Source organism: Mercenaria mercenaria, chromosome 10 (genome assembly GCF_021730395.1).
Source record: "Mercenaria mercenaria strain notata chromosome 10, MADL_Memer_1, whole genome shotgun sequence".
NCBI classification, from domain to species: domain Eukaryota; kingdom Metazoa; phylum Mollusca; class Bivalvia; order Venerida; family Veneridae; genus Mercenaria; species Mercenaria mercenaria.
The window spans coordinates 29,937,429-29,957,887 of record NC_069370.1 but is presented as its reverse complement, the minus strand read 5'-3'; the positions used below and the strand labels follow the sequence as shown (position 1 = coordinate 29,957,887).

The window sequence follows — 20,459 nt, the reverse complement described above, 5'->3', positions numbered from 1 at the left end:
TAAGAATTTAAGGCCTAACCATAGTAAAGCAGAACAGCGTGGAGCCATTTGGTCTAGTCGCATAATGGCGGACAGGTTTTTGAACACTAATTTTTCACTTGGTATGGCCACAGAGGTTTAAATTAAGGCTATTTTCGGTTTAAATTTCATTGTGGATGTATTTTCGACATTTTGGTAGAAAAAAATAGTAGAGGAGGTTGTATTTGGTGAAGGAAAACTCAATTTTAGTATGAATAGTACTTCCAGGTCATAGCAGTGTGATTTTGAGGTGACTTTACAGTAAGAAAATGTGACAAGAGAAATCTCTCTTAGAAGATATATGACCCCTACTTTTCTCTTCATTTTATGTCAGTTTTATCATAACTCTTTAAAATGAGGTAAGGGTTTGTTCACTGGAATGGGCCTAGCTATGCTTGGTAGCATTTAAGAAAATGTCAGTTTTATATAGAATAAATATTATTTAGGCTAGTGTGACCTAGCTTAATGTCTTGAAAAGCAAAAATTTAAAGGAGTAAAATTCAGCGGGTTGTATTTAACGAACTGTAGTTTTCTTAAATAAAAGTTAACACCCCCTTTTCTTTTTGTTTTTCTTATATAGTTCTTTATGGGAATATAAGTCTCTGAAAATCTGATATGCTAGAAAATTTTGAAAAACCGTTATAAAGTAAGTGGATTTTCGGTATGACTGAAGTATAAATGAATATCTTCTTTTAAAATCCTTTGAAGCTTTTATACATTTTGAAGAAAAAATATTTATATCTAGAATGGTTTTGAAAAGAAAACCTCATACAGATGTTGATTTCGCCCGATTCTATATGCGCGGAAATCCCAAGTGACAGGCAAAATCAAGTCATAAAATTTAAAGTAATAAATATTTTTAAAAATCCTTTGAGGCTTTTATTAAGAATATAATTCTCCGTGTGTATGCAATTTTCCAGAAAAATATTTATATTTAGTATGGTTTTGAATCGAAAAACGTATGGATTTTATATGAAATTAAGAACAGCCACATTTAGTGGTGTTCAGCCTTGAGTTATAGTTTTTTTCTGACCTTGAAATCTATGTCACCAAGGCGTAATTTGCAGTCCCAGAAGCAGTTACTGACGCAGACTCAGAGGACATCGCTAAAAAGCGATTTTAGCCATATTACTTCATTTATCGTTTCTGTTCGACTCAGATTTTAGAAGATTCATGACTACATTACTGTCAGAAGCAGTAAAAATAGAATTAGGCGGTAGGTTTTTGCATATTTAAACTTTTTGTTGAACGTATTCGGTTTTCGCGACGTAAATTTCTTAGGTCGGCCCAAATAGCTATAAAAATAAATAGATCGGCAACTTGAAATGCATATAGAGCAAATCTCACCAACATAATGTGGCAACTGAATGAGATCTCGGCTAGTAAGCATCAGTTGCTTTGATCACTATTGATCAATTTGGCAAACGCTTTGAAATAGGATAACTTTCTATCAGACAGAGGTCGTGAAAGCCGTCGGACTGTTGGACATATCTGGTAAATTTTGATCCAGTCCGGCTTGATATATCAAGTTCACAAGACCGAGTGTCCGATAAAAATTGCAGGTCAGTATGATAAAATAAGAAGAAAGTAATCCATGATTTCGCGAAAGTTTGACTTTCATCATTAAATTAATTGTAACATGGTATCCCGAGAAATTGATGTCAAACTATATTTTAGTAAGCGCTTGTTTCATTGGTACTTAAAATAGAAACAGTGGAAACCATCATGACGTCACGACAATTCTAAGAACGCGCGTTATCATTGGATGCTTACTAATCGTGGATGGTACTCAATTTATGTACGAGGGAACCAGTCTGATGGGAATTTCCAGAAATTCCGAGGTAATCTTTCTCTTTATATGTCAACATCAACGTGACTCGGTGCAAACAATAGACTTGTGGAGGAAAAGACAGCGATTAGATAGCAAATGAATATGAATAAAATCTGTAAAAAGATCCTTTAGAAGCAAAGAATGCAACCAAGAAGAGTAACAGCAGACTCGTTTTGAGTCTGTTCACGAGAGGTAATGAAATGTGCAACATCTCTCATGCCCCCTAGCAACGGCTTAAGCGGGACTCTAAATCTATTACATATATGTAGAATGGACTCCATGGTCCAAAAGGACCAGAAAATATAACAACACTGAATCCAAGTACAGGGAGACTTTTTACAGCCTGAAAACTTAATGTCTGAAATCTGTTTCAGTTAATATACATGTGGAAATAAACTAAAAGGATCGATGTAGATTCTAATTTGTATAATGCTGTCTATTATAGACTATGTATAAATACCAGTTTTAAAGATCAGATATCAATTTTATTAAAAAGAATTCGGTCTGGTAAAATATTATCCGGTCCTGTAAAAAAAAACATGTTTACCAGACCGACTGTCCTGTGAATATTCAGGGTCTTTCGTGAACACTGTATCAGATCGTTTGTTTATAATGATAATGGTGCTTTTTAATGTTGTTAGTATTTTCTACATGGGGAAGGAATGAATTTATGATTGGAAGTCTGAGAAATCAACAGTTATCGTTTGAAAAATGGACTCAATTCGGTTTATTATGCACCGGCCGTACCACCAGTTTTATACTTGGCAGTGGCTACGATTACGGTACCGTAATCCTAGCCTCTGGTTCTGGAATAATGGAAGTTCTGTATTCCTAGACAGCCCTACGAGGATAGGCTAGGATTACGGAAATAAGTAAGGACATGCATAAATGATGTTTTAAACTTACATATTTCACTGAAAATAGCGATTTTTTTCACGCCTACCATGTTACGTATATTTCGTGTTATCGATCCGCCATTTTGAGTTAGTATAAACTTAAACGATATATTAATGGCGGCGCGGAAATATTCAGTATAGAAATATGAGGGTTAAAATTAATGTTAAATTAAAAAAAAAAATTCTTTACTTAAAATTTTATGAGATTAATTAGTTTGTTTGTCACTCGAGTTTTCCACAAAATCAATGCCCTTATTTATAAGTTTTTCTTTCCAAAACCATACTAAATGTTTTTTTTTTTTTTTTTTTTTTTTCATTTTTTTTTTTTTTTTTTTTTTTTTTTTTTTTTATAAATTGACAGACAAACGTGGATTATATTCTTAATGATAGCTCAAAAGGATTTTAAAAAAATATTTCATACTTTAAATTTTATGATTTGATTTTGCCTGTCACTTTAGATTTCCATGCAAATAGAATCGGGCGAAATCAACACCTGTAATGTATGTATGACAGACATGAAAAATCGCTGTTTTAAGTGAAATAAGTAAGTTTACAACATCATTTATGCATGTTCTAACATATACTTGATGCCTGTTACTTACTTCTGTAATCCTATAGCCTATCATCATAGGATTGTCTAGGAATACGGAACTTCAGATGGACGCAAATCGTGGGAAAGAAAATTTACAGATTTATCCATTATCTTCCCCCTCCCATCTCCAGTGATCCATGCCCTGTAAATTTGAGAACTAAAATAATTTGATAAGAAAATTATCGCTGTTTGAAGTTGTGACCTCTAATTCTAAAGGTGAAATGAAACATGGCGGCCGCCGCATGTGATTTTTCTTGTAAACATTTGATCAAATTCTGTATAATGGCTCCAAAGAAAGACCAAAATGGTCAGAAAAAGCCAATACAAAGTAGTAGTAAGAACCCTCCTAAGCAAAAACAAATCAGTGAAAATGAACACAATTATAGCGTGTTGGACGGGGATCGTAGTTGTTGTGAATGTAAAGAATTTTTGGATGATGAAGATCCGGCAATTGCATGTGAACTATGTGAATACTGGTACTGTTTACCTTGTTCTACTTTGTCTCAAGAACTTTAGGAAGAGTTGGTAAATTCAGGCATGAATGAAAATGTAATCTGGTACTGTAATGGATGCAAACGTGCAATACCTGGAGTGAAACGGGTCTTAAAAGCCGTTTACTTTTTGAAAAACTCAAATGATGAACTTAAATGCAGGATGGACAAACTTGAGTCTAAAAGTAAATGAACAGTCTGAATTGAGTCTTGATTATAAGATGGATCAGACCCTACTTGATCACCAGGAACGTGAAAAAAGAAAGAACAATATCGTACTGTACAATGTACCTGAAAGTGAATCTAGTGAAAATAAGGAGAGAAAAACTGAAGAAATGAATAATGTCACTGAAATGTGTGAAAAACTTGAAGTTGAGGTTGAACACAATGCATTTGAAAGATTAGGAGATAAGAAAGTTAGTGCTAGGAAGTCAAGACCCTTGAAAGTCATCCTGAAAGATGAAAACACTAAGAGGAAAGCTCTGAAAAAGATCAATGAATTAAAAACTGTTCAAAAATTTCAGAATGTATCTATTACCCCAGACTACACATTTAGACAAAGAAAAATTAATAATCAAATGAAAGCAGAAGTTGCTAAAAGGAGGCTTACCAATCCAAATTTTACATATAAACAGTCAGTTGAAAGCAAAGTTGTCTGGTAATAATGTCCTTGTGAATGATGAAAAAAGAAATGAACGTCAATATGCTGGAAATTCAAGGGGACAAGATAGCCCTCCTCAACAGAGAACTCCAAATCCTAGTGGTACAGGGCAACATGTAAGCCCTTCCCTGTCACAAACCTCCAGTGCTAGCCTTTTTCACACATCACAAGGAGTTTCTAGAAAATACACAAATCAAAGTAGTAATAGTGACAGAGACCATGGTCCCCCTTTGGGTCGGGGGTTGCTTGCCCACAGGGGCAGGCGTTAGAAAATGAGACTGAAAACTTAAACTGTTCCAGTTCTGTTAATGTTAATGTTCCTTCTTCAAGTTTGAATATTTCGTTTAATACCTCAAAGCATGAGGATGTAAATACGTTTTACAGTTCTGAAGAGTTGATTTTTGCTGATAAGGAAAGCTCTAGTAATGAAAATGTGTTTAACTGGATTATGTTTCCATACTCACTAAATTTATCATGTTTAATATTTAAGTAGAACGTGCATGCTGCAAAAAAAAAAAGGAGCAGCAGCTTCAGACCACTATAGCAGGGGGAATCTCTGCAATGCGTCCCTTAATGAAACCCCTGATAATGAAATATTGAGGCTGTGTTCAACAGTAATGAATATATCAGACTTGGCAGCATGTACAATGAAAGAAATAAATGTACAGGTAATTGTTTCTTCTTTTTCAGCAACAGAGAGATGGCCTGAGAATGTGAAGTTATTTCAGCAATATCAAGGTACTGTAGTACTTACGCTGTTTTGTTTAAAATGTTAGGTGGTGTTTAAGATTTCTATTTATGTTAGGAAGTTCAGGAAAAGGTATTTTCAACAGTTTTCTTTTTAATGACAAGTTTCTAGAAGATGCACGAGTCATTTATGTAATTGTGCAGGTCCGATTTATTTGTAGGACGCCAGACCTTTTTAGTTAATGTTGCCAAAGAATCAAGTAAGCTTGGCTTGGTAATTAACACATACAGTACCTGTGATATCTTTCAGTCTGTTTGCAAATACTAGTATAGTGAAAATAAATCCCTAGCAAAAATTTCTGATTTTACAGTAATTTACAATGTGTATGAAGATGGGAGTACATGTAGAATAATAGTCGGACTGTCTTGAGAAATAATTTCACCAAAATGATATTATTTATAGTATTTTTGGGCTAAGTGAAATATAGTAGGTTTGATTGAATTATAAACATTGTATCTGTTAAACACTTGCATCCTTTCTCTAGAAAATTTTAAGATAAATTTATAACACTATCTAAGACAGGTTATTTGTTGAAATCCATAATTTAATTTGTAAGCCTGGTAGGTAGGTCTATTTTTTAGATCACCTGAGCACAAAGTGCTCAAAGGTGAGCTTTTGTGATCGCCCTGTGTCCGTCGTCCGTCGTCGGCGTCGGCGGCGTCATCAACAGTTTGACTGTTAACACTCTAGAGGTCACAATTTTGGCCCAATCTTAATTAAACTTGGTCAGAATGTTACCCTAAATAAAATCTTGGAAGAGTTCTATATTGGGTCATCTGGGGTCAAAAACTAGGTCACCAGGTCAATCTTAATGAAAATTGGGTAGAATGTTACCTTTAATAAAATCTTGGACGAGTTCGATATTGGGTCATCTGGGGTCAAAAACCAGGTCACCAGGTCAAATCAAAGGAAAAGCTTGTTAACACACTAGAGGTCACACTTTAGGCCCAATCTTTATGAAACTTGGTCAGAATGTTACCCTCAATAAAATCTTGGATGACTTTGATATTGGGTCATCCAGGGTTAAAAACTAGGTTACCAGGTCAAATCAAAGGAAAAGCTTGTTAACACTGTAGAGGCCACATTTATGACTGTATCTTCATGAAACTTGGTCAGAATGTTAACCTTGATGATCTTTAGGTCAGATTTAAATCTGGGTCATGTAGGGTCAAAAACTAGGTCACCAGGTCAAATCAAATGTAAAGCTTGTTAAAACTCTAGAAGCCACATTTATGGTAACATCTCTATGAAACTTTGTCAGAATGTTAATCTTGATGATCTTTAGGTCAGATTCAAATCTAGGTCATGTGGGGTCAGAAACTAGGTCACCAGGTCAAATCAAAGGTAAAGCTTGTTAACACTAGAGGCCACATTTATCACTTCATCTTAATGAAACTTGGTCAGAATGTTAACCTTGTTGATCTTTAGGTCAAGTTCAAATCTGGGTAAGGTGGGGTCAAAAACTAGGTCACCAGGTCAAATGAAAGGAAAAGCTAGTTAACACTCTATAAGCCACATTTATGACCTTATCTTAATAAAATTTGGTCAGAATGTTAATCTTGATGATCTTTAGGTCAGATTTAAATCTGGGTCAGGTGGGTTGAAAAACTAGGTCACTAAGTCAAGTCAAAGGAAAAGCTTGTTAACACTCTAGAGGCCACATTTATGACTGTATCTTCATGGATCTTAAGGTCAAGTTTGAATCTGGGTCATGTGGGTTCAAAAACTAGGTCACCAGGTCAAAACAAAGGAAAAGCTGGTTAACACTTTAGAGGCCACATTTATGACCATATCTAATGGAACTTGGTCAGAATGTTAATCTTTATGATCTTTAGTCAACAGATCAGGTGAGCGATACAGGGCCTTCATGGCCCTCATGTTTTTTGTTGTTTTTTTTTTGATAGGATATCCGAAACATTATACCTTACAGATAGAAAACATAGGAGATTGCATTGATAAATTAAGTGTTCATTTGCATTTATTTTGGCCTGTTTAAAATCCCCTTTTTGCTAACTGAACAAAATGTTGCTGCAAAACATGGAAAAAGCCTTCTACTCTAGTATAGGAGTTTTAGATATGTAAGGATGGTTTACCCTAAATAAGTAACTTTTTCAGGACTAATACTAAGGACTTACATGTATGTATACAGGAATTATGTGATGTTGATACTCATTATCTAGGAATAAAATTGTTTTTATTTTTCAAATGAAGAAAGTCTGTTTTAAAAAGTATACTTTATATGAAAAGGTTAATATCATTTTATTTTTCAGTTGAACAGATAACTTTCCCAGACTATGCAGCATGTCTGAGTGTAAAGACATATCTACATATGTGCGGACTGAAGTTTACAACAGAACTTAGGATAAATGCGGAGGAAATGTCACCATCAGGTATATCAAATGTCATATTGTGTAATTAATTGACCTGCAATTCATTTACTGAGTGTTTTATTACATGACATATGAATTATATTTCAAAGTTTTTTCATAACTTTTGACTTTTCCACGCAAAACTGTGTTAAACTATAGACTGGTTATTAGCACAAATTATTGCGTGACTCCTTATATAGTTGCCAATCAATAGTGCTATTGACCAGTCTGTAGTTCAACACTAAAACCTGATGGAAATTTAAAAAAAAAAATTATTTCTGATGACATGTAATACAACATTTATTGAATGGCTTGCCAGTCTGCAGACAAAACTATTGACTGTTGAGTCATTCAATAAGTGTATGTGCTATGAATTGGTAAGTTGTGTGATAAATCAGCATGTACTGAATAAACAGTGAGTTAAAAAAGTTTTTTTTTAATAATTTTCAAAGATTCAAAAATACAAGTTTTTTGCGACAACAGAGTTGTTAATCTACCAAGCTGTCATTTTGTCATGACTCACCTTTGAAAAAAAATCTGGTTACATTTGAAGCTATTCTTAAGGCCAGATGTACTACATCAAGCAAACATAGATGACTACTTTAAGACCTGACATACAACATCAAGCAAACATAGATGACTACTTTAAGACCTGACATACAACATCAAGCAAACATAGATGACTACTTTAAGACCTAGATGACTACTTTAAGACCTGACATACAACATCAAGCAAACATAGATGACTACTTTAAGACCTGACATACAACATCAAGCAAACATAGATGACTACTTTAAGACCTGACATACAACATCAAGCAAACATAGATGACTACTTTAAGACCTGACATACAACATCAGGCAAACATAGATGACTACATGTACTTTAAGACCTGACATACAACATCAAGCAAACATAGATGACTACTTTAAGACCTGACATACAACATCAAGCAAACATAGATGACTACTTTAAGACCTGACATACAACATCAAGCAAACATAGATGACTACTTTAACTCTTTGGGGCCGAAATGCGACTAAAGGCGCTATATTTTCTACCCCTGTAGCGTCGATATCCGACTATACGCGCGTTATCAGGACTCCCCAGGACGGCGATTGAAGAGTATAGTCGCGGCACCGAGATCATGCTGATTGCGTCACATACTTGATAATTTTTGATAATCCTGATAAAAGCAAAATTATTTTGCATACCGGCTTTTATTTCTTAGATGTTATATAATTATTAATTATGCTAATAATTAGTTTCCTTGTTAAAATAAATGTTTGTAAATATGCGGTAAAGGAAATAAATAAGACGAACTCCGCTGTGTTTCGTTCATACTGTATTTCAAAAGATTAAAATAATGTCGGTTGCCTGAGATTTTTCTTACCTTGAAGAAAATATTCATTATCATGTTGATTTTGACGTATCAGTTCCGTCGGATGATGATTCCGACGATGAAATTTCATTATCAGAGAAATGAATGGTCGGAAAATGTTAAGTTTTAGAAAGCTAAAATATTTGTACACTTACATCGCATTAAATTCAAATGGATAAAAATAACACAACAAAACATGTTTCGTACATAAAAATGTGTGTAAATAAACGCTTTTTGTAAATTTAATAATTCTTCAAAGATGGGTGTAAATATTACAACCTAACTGTCTCAGTGCGTGTCACACAACGTTTGTGTACATGTTTAGAAATTAATTTACATCAAAATAAACCATCGATATTCACTCAAAAATAGGTGTTAATTTTGAGTAATGTTGATGTAAATATTCTGTGTTAATAGTGTATTTCTATTTATTGGAATTTAATGTGTTTACATGTGAAAAAAAGTTATAAAAACGGAAATGTTCAAATATTTATTAAAGGCAATAGGTGTGTAAAAATGGTGAATGTTTCGAAGTGAAATTATTATTCTATTTGGGTACAAGTTACGGACGAAAGTGGATAAATATAAATATTTGTTCAAACTTGGAAGGTTTAGTATAGTTTGATTTACATGTTAATAATATTTCCATGCATGATATCAATTGACTGCATGCAAGTGTGATTATGATAAGATCATATTATGTTCTTCGACGTCAGGTGGTAATTCTTATCTCGCCGCAGCATGTATGTTATGATATCGGCCTCAGGGAGTTAAGACCCAGGTATTTTTTAAGGCTGATTTTGAGGCCGAATATGGGCCCCATATCAATTGCAAAAATTTGCTTATTATCCCATTTCTTAGGTTAAAATTTCACAAAATTTTACTGACTGTTGAGTGTCCATGAGTTTCTCACTGAAGAAATACCAGAAAATTTAGTAGACACTTTCAAAAGACAAAAAATATAAAACAAAAGACTTGTAATATATGACATCAAACAATAACAATGCTGAAATAAAGGTTGTGTGATGGTAACAGTTTTTTTTGTATTTCCCAGTTTTCAGGTTTTACGCGCCATTTTTCCCAAATGAATGGGCCCCGGGCCCCAGTTTCTAAACAGTTAAAAAATCCCTGAGACCATATGTATAACATCAGGCAAACATAGATGACTACTTTAAGACCTGACATACAGCATCAAGCAAACATAGATGACTAATTTAAGACCAGACATACAACATCAAGCAAACATAGATGACTACTTTAAGACCTGACATACAACATCAAGCAAACATAGATGAAGGCTTTAAGACCAAATGTACAACATCAAGTAAACATAGATGACTACTTTAAGACCTGACATACAACATCAAGCAAATATAGGTGACTACTTTAAGACCTAACATACAACATCAAGCAAACATAGATGACTACTTTAAGACCTGACATACAACATCAAGCAAACATAGATGACTACTTTAAGACCTGACATACAACATCAAGCAAACATAGATGAAGGCTTTAAGACCTGACATACAACATCAAGCAAACATAGATGACTACTTCAAGACCTGACATACAACATCAAGCAAACATAGATGACTACTTTAAGACCTGACATACAACATCAAGCAAACATAGATGACTACTTTAAGACCTGACATACAACATCAGGCAAACATAGATGAAGGCTTTAAGACCAAACGTACAACATCAAGTAAACATAGATGACTACTTTAAGACTTGACATACAACATCAAGCAAACATAGATGAAGGCTTTAACACCAAACGTACAACATCAAGTAAACATAGATGACTACTTTAAGACCTGACATACAACATCAAGCAAACATAGATGAAGGCTTTAAAAATCAAACGTACAACATCAGGTAAACATAGATGACTACTTTAAGACCTGACATACAACATCAAGCAAACATAGATGAAGGCTTTAAGACCAAACGTACAACATCAAGTAAACATAGATGACTACTTTAAGACCTGACATACAACATCAAGCAAACATAGATGAAGGCTTTAAGACCAAACGTACAACATCAAGCAAACATAGATGACTACTTTAAGACCTGACATACAACATCAAGCAAACATAGATGAAGGCTTTAAGACCAAACGACAACATCAAGTAAATATAGATGACTACTTTAAGACCGAACATACAACATCATGGGTAACTACTTAATGCCTGCTTTTACCACTCTGTCATATTCTTGTGAATATTATGTCTTGTTAGTTATGTAAAGAACTGTTTATCTGCTATTTAGATCTCTTGTTTTTCTTCAGGTCGTGTTCCTTTCATCCAGCTTGGACCATTTCTTGTATCCGAGATGGAACCTATAATTGCTTGTGTTCAAACCAGGGTAAGGATCTTATTGTACCCACCGACAACAAAGTTGTAAGGGGGTGTATACTGTTTCAGGTTGTCTGTCTGTCCGTCCGTCCGTAGACACAATCTTGTGCGCACCAACTCTCCTCATCCCCTTGACAGAATTTAATGAAACTTCACACAAGTGATCAGTAACAACAGTGGTTATGCATGGTGCATCTTATGTTCTTTCAGAAAAAAAATTGCAGAGTTATTGGACTTTGTTTTTTGTTACTATACTATATATATTGAGTCTGCATATGCAATCTTGTGCGCACCAACTCTCCTCATTCCTTGAAACAATTTAATGAAACTTCACACAAGTGATCAGTAACAACAGTAGGTTGTGTTATGGCGCATGTTAGGTTCTTTCGGAAAAAAAAAATTTGCAGAGTTTCGTGACTTTGTCTTTTGTTACTATACTATTTACATAGAGTCTGCATATGCAATCTTGTAAGTGCCTAATCTCCTGAACCCATGCACACATGGTGCATGTGCATGGTGCATGTAAGGTTCTTTCAGAAAATTCTGCAAAGTAATGGGACTGTGTTTTGTTAATATACTGTATACATACAGTCTGCATGTGCAATCTTGTGAGCGCCTAATCTCCCGAACCCTTGCACACAATTTAATGAATCTTCACACATTTGATCAGTACCAACCCTAGTTGTGCATGGTGCATGTTACGTTCTTTTGGATAAATATTCCTCAGAGTTATGGGACTTTGTTTTTAGCTCACCTGTCACAAAGTGACAAGGTGAGCTTTTGTGATCGCGCAGCGTCCGTCGTCCGTCCGTCCGTCCGTGCGTCCGTCCGTCCGTCAGTGCGTGCGTAAACTTTTGCTTGTGACCACTCTAGAGGTCACATTTTTCATGGGATCTTTATGAAAGTTGGTCAGAATGTTCACTTTGATGATATCTAGGTCAAGTTCGAAACTGGGTCACGTGCGGTCAAAATCTAGGTCAGTAGGTCTAAAAATAGAAAAACCTTGTGACCTCTCTAGAGGCCATATATTTCAAAAGATATTCATGAAAATTGGTCAGAATGTTCAACTTGATGATATCTAGGTCAAGTTCGAAACTGGGTCACATGCCATCAAAAACTAGGTCAGTAGGTCAAATAATAGAAAAACCTTGTGACCTCTCTAGAGGCCATATTTTTCATGGGATCTTTATGAAAGTTGGTCAGAATGTTCACCTTGATGATATCTACGTCAAGTTTGAAACTGGGTCACCTGCCATCAAAAACTAGGTCAGTAGGTCAAATAATAGAAAAACCTTGTGACCTTTCTAGAGGCCATATTTTTCATGGGATCTTTATGAAAATTGGTCAGAATGTTCACCTTGATGATATCTAGGTCAAGTTCGAAACTGGGTCACGTGCGGTCAAAAACTAGGTCAGTAGGTCTAAAAATAGAAAAACCTTGTGACCTCTCTAGAGGCCATATATTTCACAAGATCTTCATGAAAATTGGTCAGAATGGTCATCTTGATGATATCTAGGTCAAGTTCGAAACTGGGTCACGTGTGGTCAAAAACTAGGTCAGTAGGTCTAAAAATAGAAAAACCTTGTGACCTCTCTAGAGGCCATATTTTCCATGGGATCTGTATGAAAGTTGGTCTGAATGTTCATCTTGATGATATCTAGGTCAAGTTCGAAAGTGGGTCACGTGCCCTCAAAAACTAGGTCAGTAGGTCAAATAATAGAAAAACCTTGTGACCTCTCTAAAGGCCATATTTTTCAATGGATCTTCATTAAAGTTGGTCTGAATGTTCATCTTGATGATATCTAGGTCAAGTTCGAAACAGGGTCATGTGCGGTCCAAAACTAGGTCAGTAGGTCTAAAAATAGAAAAACCATATGACCTCTCTAGAGGCCACACTTGTGAATGGATCTGCATAAAAATTGGTCAGAATGTTCATCTTGATGATATCAAGGTCAAGTTCGAAAGTGGGTCACGTGCCATTAAAAAGTAGGTCAGTAGGTCAAATAATGAAAAAACGTTTTGACCTCTCTAGAGGCCATATTTTTCATGGGATCTGTATGAATGTTGGTCTGAATGTTTATCTTGATGATATCTAGGTCAAGTTTGAAACTGGGTCAACTGCGATCAAAAACTAGGTCAGTAGGTCTTGAAATAGAAAAACCTTGTGACCTCTCTAGAGGCCATACCCTTGAATGCATCTTCATGAAAATTGGTCAGAATGTTCACCTTGATGATATCTAGGTCAAGTTTGAAACTGGGTCACGTGCCTTAAAAAACTAGGTCAATAGGTCAAATAATAGAAAAGCCTTGTGACCTCTCTAGAGACCATATTTTTCAATGGATCTTCATGAAAATTGGTCAGAATTTTTATCTTGATAATATCTAGGTCAAGTTCAAAACTGGGTCACATGAGCTCAAAAACTAGGTCACTATGTCAAATAATAGAAAAAACGACGTTATACTCAAAACTGGATCATGTGGGAAGAGGTGAGCGATTCAGGACCATCATGGTCCTCTTGTTTTTGTTACTATGCTATATACATAGAGTCTATGTACATACAGTCCACATAATTAAGCAATCTTATGTAAGTCGAATTGCAGTGTACTGTGTCAGTGTGTGCGGGGGGCTACATTCATCACCTTCAGTGATAGCTCTAGTTTCAGTTTGAAAACCTGAATGGAATCAGTCCACGTATAATCAGTCATCACACATTCATGACTTTCAGAAAACATTTATATACATATTTATATATAACTACATGTTGACACTCATTTCCACAATCTCTGTCTAAAACTGACTCTTTTATCCACTTTGAATGCATCGCTGGGGAGAAATGTGTTTTTTAAAAAGAACACCATCTAGTTTTCTATTTTTTGTTTGTTTTGCTATTCTAATCCATCAATATAACAGAATTCTTAAGGTATATGTTTGACATACCAGTTACGAGAAGCCACTTAAATTCAAGGGCACTTAAATATAGGTTTACTTCATACTTTTAAAAGCCCGCCATTGACTTGCAATATGTAATATGTAAGATCTTTTAATGATAAATTCTTCCCATTTGCCAGCCCACGCCTGAATATGGCTTGATGGGACCTTGCCTTGTGAGGAGGTGACCGAGGGTCTTCATCCTATGTTTAAACTTAAATATCCCTGTAAAGTCTGAACTGCGTTGATGTGACTCGGGTCCAACAAAACAAGTAAATAAAATACTTTAATAAATATTTACAGGGATTCCTTTTGAGTTCAGAGTTGACGGACATTCACAAGTCGGAGTTAAAGGCTTACATGGCATTGATAGGAAACACGTTAGTCAATGCTGAACATTACCTAGCTTGGTTGAGGGAGGAAGTTTCAGAGGAGGTAAAATTATGTTACTGTGTTTGCTCTTCTTTTCTTCATTGTTGCAAAATAATACTGGTCTAAAACGTTTGGAGATATATATAAAATTCAGTAAAATATAATGAATTTGATTCCAGTGTTGTATAGTGTGTATCATAAATTTTTGTCTCACTTATTTGTATATTATGCCAGGTTATGCACTACCTTTTAAATGAATTCTTTTAGTAGATCATTTAGTTGGCAGGTATGAGGGTTGCTAATGGTTACCTACAAATTTGCTTGTTAAACTTTAAATACAGCACTTATTGACCTTCTAACGAATTTGAAATTATTGCTTCCCCTTCGCTTTTTGCTCTGTTACTGGACAACTTAATGTCATTAGGTCAATAAATGGTCTATACTTTATACTGATTTCTTTTTTGGCTGAAGTTGAGTTCTTGTTCTAGAATACAGGATACAAAGGTAGTGATGTTATGTATGAAAGCATGTCTGAATATTACTTAGTACATTATTTTGCCAAAAAAATCTACATGCTTTATTGTTGACAGTATAATAAGATTAGATGCTGTAACATCGACTGTTGTAAATAGATCAACTTTTGTTATTAGATTGAACAAAATTATGTATATATCTCTTTCTGTAAAATGTGGCAAGAGTTTGTGCTGACTTTGTATGTATGTCAATACAAACTCCACATTTTCAGTTGAAACCAAATTAAGTGATAACTGTGTAACAACTTGAATGTTAAGACTGTGACTAGGTTGATTTGAATTAAGGGTAATCATGTATCAGAAGTTTGTACAGCTATGAATTCCTTCTAAAGCAAATAAATGGTGAACTCACTTGAAGCTTAGATGGCATACCCCACTCAGTTTCAAATCTTTTTTTTAACCTTTTTTTCCAGGTTTCTAAACCGCGATATGGGAGCATGCATCCATGGCCACTAGACAAGATACTGCCGTGGAAGAAACAGCGAGAAGTAAAGCAACGTCTAGCAAGTGTCGAATGGGCAGAGAAAACATTTGATGAGGTAATTTTCTGGGAAATCTTTTTAATTTTCTGTTATGAAATGTTGTGGTTTCTGTCACAGGGATGTGAATTGCCGGTTTGAAAATGTTAAAAGATGTATTCCCTAATTAACAGTAATAACTGCTCCCACCCACGTATTTTCCTAAATTGATATGTATGTAAGAAATCTAAAAATTAAGTATTTAACCTTTACCCTGCTATATTTCTAAAATGGACTGGTCCATCATTCAATTTGGGCAGTACCACTTCTTATTCAGAGGGGTGTTAACTGAAAATTTACCGACTGAATAATGAACAGTGCAAACCATGATCACTGCAGGGTTCCCAAGGTCAGGGAAAAGTCAGGGAAAAAAGTATTTTTTTTCAAGGTCAGGGAAAAGTCACGGAATTTTGTAATTGGTCAGGGAAATTTGGAAATTTAGTAAAAGTCAGGGAAAAGTCAGGGAAATCTGGAACCAGAAGTCAAAAGCAAGAGAATAAAGTTGTGAAAAGTAAAAAGAATGAAAATAAAAGGCCAAGGCAGTTTCTTTTCTTTTGGCTAAACCAAACATTTTAAAAAAATACAGTCTGTTAAATAGAATTATTTTTAACTTTTAACAGAATTAAGACTATGAATGCTATGAACTGTGTAGTTCTGCATAGTTGCAAATCCATTTCATCATTTTACCATATAAGCCATAATAAAACCTTTCTGTTATTTATGTTTGTATGGAAAGGTTATTTAAGAAAACTTATTACATACCATTCTTAATGTTTACCATTTTCTTTACTCAAATTACTGCTTACAGATTGCAATGTGCAAAACATTGCCATTTTGATTTATTTTATATTTAAATAGACTTTAATCTTCTGGTCAACTCTTCTTAGTAAAGATCAAAACTAGTTTTCAAGTGCAGAAGTGTTTATGGAAGTTCAGTGTCTAATAAGTTTGAATGGTTATTAGTGGTGGATTTTGTTAAAAGTAAAAGTCTATTTTAATAGAATTCTTTGCATCATCTTAATTTTACTCTGTAATATTTTAGAATTCAGCTAACAGAGAAAGACTGAAAGATTAAGAGATGTAGAAAAGATGCAAACAAATTGCATATTTAGGGTGGATATTAGGACTTATTTGGCATCATAGAAAAACAATTAAAAATGGAAAGTTAAACAAAAAAGAAATCAAACACTAATACTGTTGTACATGTAAAGGTACTACAGCTTGAAAAGTAAATCAGCATGATAAAAATGTGTGAAGTAAGATTTGTTTAGTCATTAAATACTGATATGTTGAGGCATTTAAGCTGAATAGTATTTATTGTATTAAATTTTCAACTTTTGAAAATAAACAGGCATTTCTGCTTTTAATGATTCTATGTCAATCTTTAATCATTATTTGTCATGTTTGTAGAATGCAAACACAAATACTGAAATGTAAAAAGAAACAAACAACTTCTAAATATATTGTAACATACATATGCTATGAAGTCTAAAAATAGACTACCCCTATTAATTATGTGAAAAATGCCACTTTCTACAAAAATATAATTATGAATAAAGGCAAATTTTCATAGAATGTTGCACATTTGTCTAAACAGACACAGTAGAAAAACCCAAAACTTGGTCATAGGTAGTCTTTCAGTGAATAGTATGGACCTTTCTTGTTGTCTGTTACATCACACTAAAATAATATAGCGATCTGTTAAACTAGAACAAAATATCTTTATATACCCTTTAGTTATCAATATAACAAGAAACATGGTAAGTGTTGGCGGAGGCCACATTTACCAATAGATGACCAGTTAAGCATCCCAGAACGCGAAAGGTTTGGTCAGGGAAAATTGGAGTTTGGTCAGTGAAAAGTCAGGGAATTTTGTTTTCTCTGCTTTGTGGGAACCCTGATTAGATTCAGGCTGCATGGATGTGCAGGCTTAGCTTGGTCTGCATTGGTCGCAAAGGCAAAATCACTAGCCGCCAGCAGGCTGAAGGTTAAATTAAGTTCTTCCTCTGTCATAAAAAAATGATCCCTCTAGGGATGTTGCACATTATAAGTTTCATTCAAAGATCTTGTTTTCAATTTAAGGGAATTCTTTGTCAAATTTAGCATTATATTTGGATTTTCACTTCGTAAGAAAACAGAGTTTGCCTTTTTTTCATCAGGTGTGTGATGAAGTTTTGACATGCTGTCAGGCACTGTCAGAAAGACTTGATAAGCAGGACTTTTTCTTTGGAAAGAAGTGAGTATGAATGATTATTTTCCTGTAGTATATTTTTCAAAAGCAGATTTAAGGTTGCGACAATATCTCCAAAAATCTACAAATTTTTTATGTCCCTGAAGGACGGCAATGCATAATCACACTGTACATCAGTTAGTTTAAATGTCTGTCCAATATGCTTAATGTCCCAGTAATAATTTTTAAATAATTCAAGGGATTTCATTAAAGCTTTACACAGATGTTACTCATCACAAAAATGTGTCTTGCACATAAGAATCAGTTTTGCAAGGTGATTGCAACCACGGTTTATATGGTGTTAATTTAGAGTCACAAGTAAGAACACACATTTTTGGGGGAGTAAGCCACTTTCTAGGGACATCTCATCTTAGGATGGTATGTGATATGGCAGTCCACCTGACTAACATTCTATCTAGCCTGTAATCCAGTCTGTAGATTTTATAATTCTTTCCTTGCAAAAGAATCTTGTGTAAGGACAGTTAAGGCTGCTAAATAAAAAGCTCGGGTGTTTGAAGGACATAAATGTGGTATTTTATGGTAGTTATGCATGTTTGATAAACTGGAAAGCATAGCAGAATGTCATTTATTCTGATGACATAGAATAAAGCCTAGTTCCAGTATATGTAAACAAAATCAGACCTACGGTTAAATGGCGACAAGTAAGTGGACTTACGAAGCAACATCTTTATCTTTTCTAGATAAAGTAATGTAACAAAAATAATGATGAATGAAACAATACTAAATAATATGGTGAAATCAGCCTCAAATTTTGGATCTCCCTAATTGTGAGCAAACTCTAGAAACAGTAAGCACACTGGCTTATATATTATAGTAGTTTGTATAATAGCAAGTATATTTCATTGGAATCTGCATTTTAGAACATTTCTGTTTGCAAAAATGTCATCAGAATTATGTTATTCACATATTTTTTAATGAGGTTTAAATTTCTGTAGCAAAAATCACAAACACATGACCAGATCTGTTTATTCATTGCCGAAACCATTTATTATAACAGAATAAGTTATGAAAAGTCAGTGTTTCATTAAATTTCACTGTATAGAAAAAGTAATCTGATCATTCAAAACTACCATAAGTACAGACAAAAGAACTATTTACGAGGCCTGGGTTTATTCAGTCTTCAATATTGGAGGAAAATAAAGATCTAACTGAGATGCTTTGAAATATTTGATATATGTTACTTCTGTGACAACACAAATTAATAAAATGTTATTGAGCACAGAGAATATTGTTTTATGCTGTCATTTTGCATAGAAGATGGTATAAACTACATAAAGGATGACAGTTGAAACTGCCTTGGGACATTGGGAATTAGGACATCTTTATCTGGTTTAAACATAAAATTAAAAGAGCTTTAGAACTTTATGAGGGCTATATTGTAATTATTGAATTGTACAGGCCTTTATGACTCGATCCACTTTCTCTGTAAGAAAGTTTTCCCTGATATCACTTTAAATATCAGACAATACCATTGAAATTATAACCATTTTATCGAACTTTTAGGGTGGTAATAGGAACCTTTTTCAGTTTTTAAAATATGTTAATGATTTATCATCAAAAACAATTTTGAGGAGGTTTTTACCATTGCAAAATTTCAGCCATTTTTGAGACAATATATGATATGATATCTATGTAGTTTGATGGCAGAAGGATATCCTAGCAAAAGCAACACAGTGGGAAAAATACGCATTTGCCCGTAAATTTATATTGAAGATATTTTAAAAGAGCCTTCGGACACCTTTAGAATAATGTTAAGTTTACATTTAGAGCCACAATTTTCAAAAATCCCTGTTCCAGATAAGATGGATCAGACAGCAGTCAAATGTATCATGTAACTTACGGGATCATTGTGAAATGTGCATGCTTGACAGTTTCCAAGTTATTTGAGAAAATATATTTACATATATGTCATATTTTTGTGTCAGTATAAATCATGCTTTAAACGGAATACATTTCAGGCCAACGGAACTAGACGCTCTGGTGTTTGGACATTTATTCACTTTGTTGACCACAGACCTTCCAAATAGGGAGTTTGCGCTGATCATTAGAAAATTCGAGAATCTTGTGCAATTTTGTGAAAGAGTGGACCAAAAATACTATAAAAATCTGAACAACGATTATTGAGTGTAAAACCTATACAAGCACTGCTTGTGTTCATTTTGTGATAATTTTTTTAAGAACTAGATATACTGTTTATGTTTGGAGAGGAGATATGCATGAATAAATGAAAATCTGTAAAACTAAATGTGTATGTTTAATATTTTAGTCTTTTGCTGGTTTTCCTCAAATTTGTCCTGTCAACCAGTCATGAAGAGTGGATCTTGCAATATTTTTGAAAGTATAAAATGTACAAGATTTTATTTTCATGAAATTTGTTACATAGGAGGTAGGCAATATGATATGATATCATATGATGTGATAATATGTAGTTTCATGGCAGAAGATAAAATTAGGTTATGAAATCTTGAGATTTTTTGAATATTTTTGTTTTATACAATTTA

The 20,459-nt window shown here is 34.2% G+C and overlaps 1 protein-coding gene across 1 annotated transcript; it reads left to right on the top strand.

The window, feature by feature from the left end:
• The first annotated feature begins 1,069 nt into the window (after positions 1-1,069).
• On the top strand, positions 1,070-20,203 carry LOC123559553 (metaxin-2-like). The gene is made up of 8 exons (XM_045351473.2): positions 1,070-1,234; positions 5,180-5,227; positions 7,508-7,627; positions 11,288-11,364; positions 14,588-14,719; positions 15,603-15,728; positions 17,867-17,943; positions 19,917-20,203. The coding sequence occupies exons 1-8, from the start codon at positions 1,192-1,194 to the stop codon at positions 20,080-20,082; spliced, it is 789 nt and encodes a 262-aa protein (XP_045207408.2). The 5' UTR covers positions 1,070-1,191; the 3' UTR covers positions 20,083-20,203.
• The last annotated feature ends 256 nt before the right edge of the window (positions 20,204-20,459 follow it).